Source organism: Pinus tabuliformis, chromosome 9, assembly GCF_031772625.1.
Source record: "Pinus tabuliformis cultivar Carrire ecotype Pingquan chromosome 9, CPIR1, whole genome shotgun sequence".
In the NCBI taxonomy this organism is placed as follows: Eukaryota; Viridiplantae; Streptophyta; class Pinopsida; order Pinales; family Pinaceae; genus Pinus; species Pinus tabuliformis.
Window position 1 is genome coordinate 1,737,700,779 of NC_142307.1, and position 11,455 is coordinate 1,737,712,233.

Below are 11,455 nucleotides of genomic sequence, written 5' to 3' on the forward strand. Positions count from 1 at the left end.
TACATAAATTAATTTTTCCCATAAAATATACCACGCAATCTTTATTAATTGTGATTAAATAATACTAACAAACTAATATTGCATATATTATATAAATATTCTTAATCAAAATTGTAAAATGATCTATTATTATTAAGTTGTGAAGTGTTAATATTATCAGGTTATGAAGTAATTGTAAAGTATTAGTTGACTTTATTAGTAACATATTAATATTATTTCTATTAAAACTGAATTTAATTTTGATTAAAAAAAATTAATTACAAAAATATACTAATTTTATGATGATAATGATGATAATGGTTAACGTCCGCTGAGACCAAACAATGGTCTATTGGACCAAAAGAAACAAATTATTTATTTTGATTTAAGATTTTATTCCTATGCTCAAAAATCTTGGAGAGAAGCCTCCCGAGCTCACTATAATTTTGACATTGTAAAAGGCTAGGAAGGTCAGTATTGTAACAAAGATTGTGAAAGTGAGATCTAATGTGATTGTACGCGGGGCACTCTAAGAGGAAGTTGTTTTCATCCTCGATGTTCCTATTCTCACATATATGGCAGATCCTTCCCATCCAAGGCGTTTTATGAACTGCCCAACGACCTATTTCACTATGGAGCTCATGATAATTTGTTCTAATCTTTGCTATATTAGTTTTCTTCTTTGAGCTAGTTAAAATAGAGAGATACTTTTGATCTTCTAGGGTGGGGTTGATGACCTTCTTATAATAACTTAATTTTCTTTTAGCCGCTAAATCTTTCTCACACCACATTTTTTCTTTGAACTTAGAAGTAACAATATCTTTAATGTTATTTATGTTTTGCAATGCATCATTTTCGTTGATCTCCAATAGTTTAACCAGGCCCTTGTGTCTTTATGCCACCCTCGATTGAGCCTTAGGTGGTTTTGGCTGGAATTTAAAGCTAGCTTAGGAAGTCTATGATCGTCTATGTTATTGAGTTTGTGCTTGTACAACAGAAACCTAAGCATAGCTAGGCTCTCAATAGGGGAAAGACTTGCTTCTATAAGGAGAATATGATAGGGTGTATTACTTTTAATTTTCAGGTTATAAGTTATAAAACGCTTCTGGATTTGCTCAATCTTTCTCCATGATTCTCTAGAGATGCTGCAACCCCAAACCTCACAGCCATATAAGATAACAGGAGTGACTAAAGTTTCAAAGAGGAACTTATTTTTATCCCACATTACGAGGTTTGCTATTTTACAATTATTTTCAAGACCAAAATAAGCTTTCCACCCCCAATTAATCCTTTTCTCAGTGCTATGGTTCCAGTTGAGCTTGCGATGAATATCAATTCCTAGGTACTTGTAAGAATACACTTCCTCCAAGTTATTATTGTCATACATAAAATTAGCGTAAGTGTCCTTCTTGGATTTGATAATCACAACTTTTGTTTTGTCAGTGTTAATAGTCATACCCATGGTAGAGCAGAAATCCTTAAGAAGCCTGAGTTGCTTATCAAGATTAGATGGGCACCTTGCCAAAAGAACAATATCATCAGCATAAAGAAGAAGGATGACGACTATCCCAGCGAAGATCGTGCCATCACATCCTGCTTCCTCTAAATAGCCTTCGAGCTTATCGATGTAAATGCCAAATAGGGTAGGGGAGAGGGGGCAACCTTGTTTAACTCCGATGTTACACTTAATATCTTTCGACCACCCCTCATTGCTCTTTAGCTTGGCAATTATATTCTCGTATAACCTTATAGCGGCAACTCTCAACTCGAGAGGAACCTTTAGCTCTTCTAATCTATTCCAAAGGTTGTATCTAGGAACCGTATCGAAAGCCTTTCTAAAGTCTACAAAGCAACAAAATAAATTGGATTTATCATTACGACATTCCTACGCAATGATCCTAAGCGTAACAAGGTGGTCTGTTGTTGAGTGATGCCTTCTAAAACCTGCTTGGCCTTTAGCCCGCTTACCTTCACTTTCAAGCCATACGCTTAACTTCTTTTCCAAAATACTACCATATAACTTGGCTAAGAGAGGGTTGATCATAATTGTTCGATAATTAGAGGGGTTATTTGTATCCCCACTTTTAAAAATAGGGATAATGAGGCTCTCAGTCCAAGGTTTAGGGAACCCTTGCTTGACTACTTGATTGAAAAGCTTGTGGATGTGGGGGATGAGGACAAGACCTCCAAAATTGTAACATCTATTATTATTATTCTAGTTTATATCAATATTATTTCTATTAAAACTGAATTTTAATATTATTTTTATTAAAATTGAATTTAATTTTGATTGACAAAATTTTAATTACGAAAGTATACTAATTTTTATATTATTCTAGTTTTTGGATATGTTAAATATTTTTTTAATATTTGTTTTGCAAATTATTTAAATAATATATTATTATTTCTTTTAAATTTTATATATTTTTATATTAAATATAATCTGAAATACATAAATTTAACCCAAAAAAATACAACTTTTTATATAAATTTTAAAACACTCCCCCTAACGATTTGAAATTGAAAATCCTTTACAGAATCAAAACTGAAAATCCATTTACACAAATCCATGGGTGGTCATTAATTAATTCTCTGCTTTTGAATTTGCATCCTGTGACTCTAACTGTATCAAAATATAATAATACAACGGTGTGACTACATCAGAAATGGGACCCGCAATCGCTAGAATGGTCACATGTGTTTTTTTTTCCAGTCAGGTTAAGCAGGGAGGAATGATTGTGCCAAGCTACTGAGTTAGGATAGTTTAATTTTTTCCATGGGTTTTTTTTTTGAAAAAGTTCTACTAAAGACAATTTTAATTTTTAATTTAAACTATTAGTCACAACTCTAATTTGAACTACCGATTAGAATTTTCTAATCTAAACTATTAAATACAACTTTAATTTCAACCTCTAATTTAAACTATTAGGTACAACTCTAATTTGAACCACCAATAATCCAGTGATCACCCTATTAGAAAAACTGTTTTTTCAAATATGTTGTATAAAAAAATAGCATTACAGGTCAAAAAAACTGAAAACTGTGTTCAGATGTATTGCATCTGAAAGAGTGAACAAACCATTCTTATTTTGATTGTTTTGATTGTAAATTTCAATAATATTTTGAAATGTGATGTACAGGTATTCAACAAAATTTAGCCAAGCCTATCACCCAACTCATTTAATAAAATAAGCCAAGCCTATCAGCCAACTCATTTAATAAAATAATGAAAGTTAAAAAGAGCTTCTTGATGAAGCATGCTGAATGCATAGCTATGCAAAAGCTAGAGTATGAAAAACCAATTGTCTGCTGCACTACCTGGCCTCAAATGTGCTTGTAAGGATTGCTTTATTGGCATTCAATTTTTCTGACCAATTCTTGGATATCAGAAAAATTTTAGATAACTCGCCAGCTACATGCCTCATATCAGGTCTACTGCTGGGATTTGCATCCAAACACATGGCTGCAAGTCGTGAAACTTTCTCAGCACCGTCAACAGGGTAAGAATCCTTGAGCCGAGGGTCAATCCACGATCTGAGTCTGCCCAAACAGTCGGGCTCAGAAACAATCGAAGACAAACCCTCGATGAGCGACACCCTCGTGTACTCCTCCTTCGCCCCATCATAATGTAATTTCACAGGATCCTGCCAACACCACCCCAACAGCAAACACATCGGTCTTCTGAGAAATAACACCATTTGAAGCATACTCTGGAGCCATGTAAACCTGTGTACCAACAATTTTCTTACTGGACGAACGCCAGTAATCCCCACCAGTGTCCCCAGAACCCTCCTCTGTAATCTCTGTACTGGAAGATGCCCTAACAGTGGATTCACCACTTAACTCATAGGTACCAAAATGGGCAATCATGGCCCTGAAATCAGGCTCCACAACGATTACACTGCTGGATTTCATGTATTTGTGAACATAACGCAAACCTGTATAATGATGAAGATATTCAAGCCCTTGAGCTACATCAAGGGCAATCTGAACCCTAGAAAGCCATGAAGATAGCACAGTATATCCAGGAACTCTGCTACCCCTCAAGCATTCCCTCAGGTTTGCACCCTCTACATATTCATACACAAGATACAGACGCCGCTCCTCCCCACACCCGCCCAAAAGATTAATAATGCTCCTATGGTGAAGATTACAGATTTCTCTCAATCTTGCCCTAAAATCAATCGAATCCGTTCGGCTCCTTTCTGTAACGACAACGGATTTACCTCTCAGCGTGCACTTCCAGACAGAAGAATTCCCGAGCTTTCCAGAGCGGAAATTCTTGGTTGCCCTCTTGATTTCATGAAATGAATAGAGGTGGGGATTCTCTGGCAGCAAATCTCTCAGGCCGGCCAGAGATTGAGCACTGCTAGTAGAGATTCCGGATTCTTTTGAGAATTGGGTGGAGCTTCCAGGGTCGGTGGTCTTGCTGGTAAGGACCTCGTCTGAATGATGGGGTTTTCTTGGAGATTTTAAGGGAATTGGCTGTGCCACCATTTTGGGTTTGGTTCGGCACATGATGCATAATAAACACCCTGCTCAGACTAGCTCCCCATTCCCCACAGAAACGAACACCCAACATATGCGCCATTGGGCAGAACATTATGATAATACATTTCTTCACTGTCCTGGAGCATCCCGTCGGTCGTCTGTGTGTGTTTTCCACTATGGGTTAGGTCGGTTGGGCTGTGGACGGGGTTTCGTACTAGCCATGATTATTTTCGAGGATTTTTAAGAGATGTTACATCCCTAAACTTTACATCGGTTCGGCTGTGGACGGGGTTTCGTACGAGCCATGATAAGCCATGATGATTATTTTCGAGGATTTTTAAGAGATGTTTTTTTTAGGGAGGGGTTAGTGGCCAGAAGAAGTATTATGGGCCTTTTTTTTTTGTAATTTACATTCACATTACAAATCACATTGTAGCATATATATTACAAATCACATTGTAGCAAATAAACGATGTTGCACAGCGTCGGGGATCGAAACCTGGTGGGGAGTGTGGCAACCGACAGCCCCAACCATCATATCATGCACTCGCGTGCGAGGATTTTTAAAAGATGTTACATCCCTAAACTTTACATCCATGTGGGATAACAAGAGTGATGCATGTATCAAATGGGAGTTTTATCTTATTCCAAAGCTAAATACATATTAATATACACTTTCCAAGCCCATAATAAGCTTTCCACCTTCTTGGTTATCTTTTTTTCAACACAATAGTTTTAATTAATCTTATGATAAATATGGATCCCAAGATATTTGGATGAAGGAACTTCCACTAAATTATAATTGTGATATATGAAAGTGTCAATAGTGATACTATAGGATTTGATTAACATAACCTTTGTTTTCTTTATCCTCATAGAGACCTTGATGATCTTTAGATAACTATTAAGGTCATAGATATTTTTCTCCATAAGAAAAAATATCACGAACATAAAAAATAAGGATGATGCTATATATCGATGATAGTAGTACCATTAAAACAAAAGTACCATTAAAACAAACTTCATCCTGTCAACATTATAACTTTGCAATGTAAAAGTTGAAATGAGTAGGAGATAGTGAACAACCTTGCTTAACTCCTATATTACAATTAATTTCATTTAACCACCCCTAAGTACTCATAACCTTGGAAACAACATTTTCAAATAGCCTTATCATAACAATTGCCAACAAATAAGGAATTTTTATCCCTTCCAACCTACTCCAAAGGATAATCCTAGGCATAGTAACAAAATCTTTTATGAAATCAATGAAACAACAAAGAAAAATGATTTTATTATTGCAAGATTTCCATAATGATACTCAATGTCATAAGGTGGTCCACATTGAATTGATATCCCCTTAATCAAACTTCTCCTTTAACACTTTCCTATGGCTTTCAAGCCATATGATTGTTTATTTTTCCACAATATTTTCATAGACTGTGAGTAACATGGTGCTAATCATGACAATTTTATACAGAGATGAATTACTTATACTTGACTTTTAAAGATATGAATAATGATGCTTTGAGTTTCGTGTTTAGGGAATCCTTTCCTAACTACAAGATTAGAAACGTTATGCATAAGAGATATGATGATAAGTCCTACAGTTTTCAATATTTTCAAGTTGGTAGCCTTCACTCTCCATAAATTTCCTTTTCATGAGTCACTTGACCCCAAAGTTTATTTCTTATATAGAAAATACTTCATACTCTATATGAACATTTAGATTGTTGTCAATAACAATTGGGGATTCTTAAAGACTCCTTAAGAAGGATTTCCACTCCTTTATGGGAATCATAACATTTTCTTTAGTTTTATGAGTCAAAATTTACCTCCTAAATCTCCTCTCTATTTAATAAGTGGAGAAGCTTTTTTCCTCTTTATTAGTGTAGTATCATTTTCTCATTTTAGTTAGGGCATCATATGATGTTACCTTATCCAAATTAACAAAATCAAGAAGCATCTATGAATGTTTTCAAAGTAATTTTACAGTCATTATAATGTGAAGGGTAGACTATCCAACTTTTCTTTTTCCCTAACACCTTCATAGAGCATGAGTGGGCCTAATGGTTAAAAGCATGTGTTTCCTCCTAAGAAGTCACAGGTTCAAAACTAGAGGGGGGTAGAGTATGTATGCCTTCATAGACTTAGTAGTCAAATCGCTGCACGGAGGTGGGTCCACCTCCTTGTCCCCCAAACAAGGGGGTCTTATACACCAATTTGATGTTTGGCTTGGTTGTGACCTTAAAAATGTATATTATTATTATTATTACTCTTATGATAAAGTTAATCACCTTGTCCCCCAAACAAGGGGGTCTTATACACCAATTTGGTGTTTGGCTTAGTTGTGACCTTAAAAATGGATATTATTATTATTATTACTCTTATGATAAAGTTAATCAATATTCGTGATTTCATTTATTATTTTATCTTTTAAGCAAAAATAATTTTTATTTATATTTGGAAAAGGAAAAAAAAAAATCTATTATTTTTTACACAACAAAATTATTAAATTATGTTTACAAGAGATATGTATATATATATATATAAGATATTAATTAAGTAAAAATTTGGCTTTAAGAATTCTTTTAATTTAAAATAAGTGTTAAATTTATCAAACAAAAAAGTTTTATAATAAATATAATAAAAAATTAATATTAAAAAAATATAATATCAGAAGATGTTTTAATTTAATCTATATCTTGTACGAATCAAAACATTTCATCTCTTACAAACAGGGAGCTTGACATAAAATTAGATTATTTTCATTTAAAATAAAATTTAATAAAAATAACTTTCATTTAATATTTTTAAATTTTAATTAATTAATTTAATTAATTTTAAATTTATTAAATTAAGCTTGATTGTATAGTAAGACTAGGTCTCCTTCGATTAATAGGAAACCCTATCGACTCCCATGGCCGCCTCTGCAACCCAACGCTTCGGCTCAAAAGATGTCGGGGAGGGCTTTCCAGGCCAGGAGAACTCAATGCACAGCGCCCAGATCTACGCCATGACCCTTTACGTTCACACATCTGCAAGTTATCATGGCTCTGGAGAACAGAAGGTCTTCAAACGCGGAATAATAAAGACTGAAGCAGCATCCAAGCTCACTGCAGAAGGGGCCAGAGCAAACCACCTCCAGCAACACATAGGAATGCCGTATTCACTGAGCAATAACAGAAGGAAGCAAAGGATTGGGGTTTTCGGCGCCAACAAGGCTGGATCTGCAAGTCCATTCACCGGATCGGCCACGGCAACCCAAGAAAGGCTGTTGTATGGAGCCGCGCTGTCCTCTCCCACCGTGGAAAGGCATAAAATCCCTGGTTCAGCCCCGGATCTAACCGATCCAGCCCACAATCAACAGATGTGCCAAGACACCGTGAAAAGGCTGAGATTGTTCAAGGCGCTCAGCATTACAGAGGGCAAGTCAGTAAACGAAGCTGGCCGTCGTATGGCCATGCGCAGGGTTGACGCTGCTTTGCTCACGGATCACAGCGCCTTTCGCTCTGGACTCATAACCGACAAGGAGGTGGCAACGAGGGTCATAGCCGAGGGTTTGAAGCCTCGCAACACACCGACTTCAAAGGTCATAATGCGGAATGTGCCTGAAGAGAAACATGCATTTCAGATCCAAATCAATCTCTCGGGAAAAACGACATTGCTATGGGTATGCGCAACAGATCTTGTGCAAGATATTTTGCAAAATCTCGAACATCGACTGAGGATCCCCTCCTCTTACCTCAGATTGCTATATAAGGGTAAGAAACTTATGAATCCCCTTCCTCTCTCTGCTTACAGCATTTTCAAGGATGCTTCTATTGTGGCTACCTTTCGTTTAAGAGGTGGCTCCTTTAGGCAATCCTCCTCAGCGCCATCCTTCTCTTATAAAGATGCAGTCCGCAAAGACGCTGCCCATCCGCAGCCCTCTGCGGAAGCAGCCCAACCTTCTGGGGTTCCAAAGCCATTTTTGGTAGACAAATCAGAGGAAATTCCTTCCATCAATCTCTCACATTCTGGGATTGACGATCGCTATCAGCATTTTGCAGAATCCGCACTTATATGCAGATTTAACGAGCTTTGGCCTCTCACATCAGATCTATACCAGTGGATCCACACCAACTGGACTAAAAAAAGCGAGATCTACTTATGTTCAAAAGGATTCTTCATTGTGGCTTTTGACTCAAATGAAGATTACCAGAAGGCCTTAATAGGAGGCCCCTGGTTTTGGGGCTCGGCTGGGCTCTTTCTCACCCCCTAGTTTCCAGACTTCGACCCTTCTACAGCTGTCATCACCAAGATTCCCATTTGGGTCAGGCTCCTGAATCTTCCGGCGCATCTATGGCATATCTCTGTCTTCTTAGCCATTGCAGACACTTTAGGACGCTACCTGCAGGTAGATTCTACACGAAAGGAAAATGGACTCTTCACCTACGGCAGAATTTGTGTAGAAATAGATATTAGCAAAGGACTGCTGGATCAGATTAATATCAAGTATGGCGATTTCCTCTGGACTCAAACCTTGGATTATGAGAACACAGCCTTCCGTTGCTGCCATTGTCATCAAACGGGGCACCTCCAGAGTTCCTGTACCCAGTTCCTCGACAAAAAGAAGAATCTGAATCGCAAACCCAAATCCAAAAGCTGGAATCCATGTGTGCCTCCCCCTCCTATGGACGATACAGATTCCTCTAGTTCGGATGAGGAAGAAATCGTAGCAGATGGGCAGAATATGGAGATTCCGCTGGACGCTCCCTCGGTCGGTTCGGCAAACCCCTCCGCCCCTCAGAGCTCTCAGAAACGTTCTCATTCATCTTCGTCCTCAGACTCTGATAAGGATATTCAGCCGCCAGGGCAGAATAGTCTACAACTTGTTACGGCTCAGCCAAACTCTTCTGGATGGGTCAAAGTAAGCAAGAAAAAAGGAAAAAAATGTCGTGTGGCAACAATTGCCCTCTCAGGGTAGCTTCTCTCTATGAAGTTCTAGCTTTTTGTTTTCCCATGTTCTCTCTGGTCCTTTCCTTGTTTGTCACTGTGAAGCGAAGTGGTTAGCCCTTCACCTTTGGCTCCCTTGCTTTTCTGCTACGCTTGCATGCAAGCTTGATTGTACAATATATTTTTCTTCTCTTAATAGAATTAGGTTTTACTCAGAAAAAAAAAAAAAAATAAATAAATAAATTTATTAAATTAAAATTATATTAACTTTTATATTTATATTTTTCTCAAAATAATAAAATTTAATAAAAATAACTTTTGTAAAAAGCGAAAACCTGCTTTATTTTATGCAATGCCATTTTCTCTGATGGCGGAGGGAACTGGCTTTTGCTTTTTCATTTTGATAAGCATTTATATTACTTTATATTACACCCGTGGGGCTCCGCCAAACATATAGATATGAAGACCAACACCATCAACTGAGCAGGATATTTTTGAAGTCTGTTGTCAATGTTGGATCGCCTGCTGTCAGTGGATCGCCTGCTATCAGTGTGCCCTGATAACTAAATAATGATTTTTTAATGCGGAATAAATACTTAAAAGAATCATAAAGAAGAATCGTAAAAAACTTGATTACCAAGAAAACATATCTTCGGTCATTGATGCTACTCACACTCATACCAGACTTTCTGTTGCGGTTGACCCAGTCCACTTCCCTTTTGTTTTCTCAGTTGTACCCAAATTAGTGAAATAAAATGGGTACCAGTATCAATCAGTTGCTGATCAATGAGACTGAATCAGATTTCTGCCCACAGAACTTGCTAATTTGTAGTCTAATCAACCAGCGAAACCATACCAAACAAGCTTCTCGGATAGACACGAATAGCCGATATTTTGTTAAGATTGAAGTAATCTGCTGGCGAATCAAACACCGTTATGCACGCTGCTCGGAGCTATGCTTTGAAATTCATCAGCTCTGAATCTGTTTCAACCAAAAGAAAATGTGCAACCCCTTTCCTATGCCTTTGTTCTGCTGAAAAGGACGAAGAGCAGATTTGCTAATTTCTTTCTCCTCGGAACGTCTACCAAGCTCATGCTATGTACTGCGAAGAAAAGGGGAGCAAGAGGGAATGGGAAGAAAATATTTTGTGACAGTTTCACCCAAAATTTCTCATCCGTGTGGCACTTCCAAACTCTGCTCACTCTAACTTGATGGTGTAAACCTGAAGGGGATTGAGTTAGTAAGCTTGGGGACCAAACAGAAGTATTTATAGCCAAGCTTCCATCAAGCTTTTGTTGGCTATGTGTCAAGTGTTCTGGTGGGCCCCAGTATTGCAGCAATAATGCTGCAACTCCTGAGACTCCCTTCTTTAATTTTATCAACCCGGTAGTTCGTAACAAACTTGGAAGCGACGGTGCTGTATGCACAAGTACTAACTCTTGCCGCAGCTGTCACTTGATCAGCTGGCACAAGTCCGCTAGGAGCTTAAGCCAACTTCTATGAGCTCTTAGAAGAAGCTTTTTAACTGATGGATGAAAGCTAACTCAAAGGAGGCTAATCTACTTACAGAAAGAAACTGAAAGCAGAAAGGAAACACAAACCCTAACAAACCCTAATTTTACCGACTAAACCTACTAGTGCAAGAAGAATGATGAAAGCTACAAAAAGAGATGCCATTGACTTCTAGGAAGGTAAAACGCATGTGTCTAAGCTACTTCTACAGTAACATTTGAAAAGAAACATCTTTTTTGTATTTTTTAGTAAGTTGGCAGAACTATTGTGCATGTGATTTAACTGTTTTTGACTGTGCAGAGGTGGATTGGCGAAAGGAAATGCTTGCAGGAAGTTGTGAAGGTTAGAAGAGGGCCTAAGGGGTCCCTAGCACCCTTCCAGAGAGTTTCACAGTGATTGGATCTCAAGAAACCGCTTTCGTGAGCTTCTACAGGAAGTTTGCAGGGGTTCTACATGATGTTCTGAAATTTCTACATGATGTTCTGTAATTTTTCTACAGGATGTTTCGTAAAGAGGATTTTGGAGGGTTGATGG

The 11,455-nt window shown here is 37.5% G+C and overlaps 1 protein-coding gene across 1 annotated transcript; it reads right to left on the bottom strand.

Annotated features, from left to right (window-relative positions):
- Nucleotides 1–3,293: 3,293 nt before the first annotated feature.
- On the bottom strand, nucleotides 3,294–4,476 carry LOC149155648 (lysM domain receptor-like kinase 3). Its single transcript, XM_089444483.1, has 2 exons — nucleotides 3,706–4,476; nucleotides 3,294–3,623 (listed from the first exon to the last, which is right to left on the bottom strand). The coding sequence occupies exons 1-2, from the start codon at nucleotides 4,474–4,476 to the stop codon at nucleotides 3,294–3,296; spliced, it is 1,101 nt and encodes a 366-aa protein (XP_089300609.1).
- Between the last annotated feature and the right edge of the window lie 6,979 nt (nucleotides 4,477–11,455).

Bases quoted from the DNA above. Each gene is read 5' to 3' on its own strand.
- LOC149155648 (XM_089444483.1), bottom strand. From the start codon at position 4,476: ATGGTGGCACAGCCAATTCCCTTAAAATCTCCAAGAAAACCCCATCAT. The intron at 3,624-3,705 runs GTTTACATGGCT...TGGTGTTGGCAG, and splicing joins AGAAAATTGTTGGTACACAG to GATCCTGTGAAATTACATTA.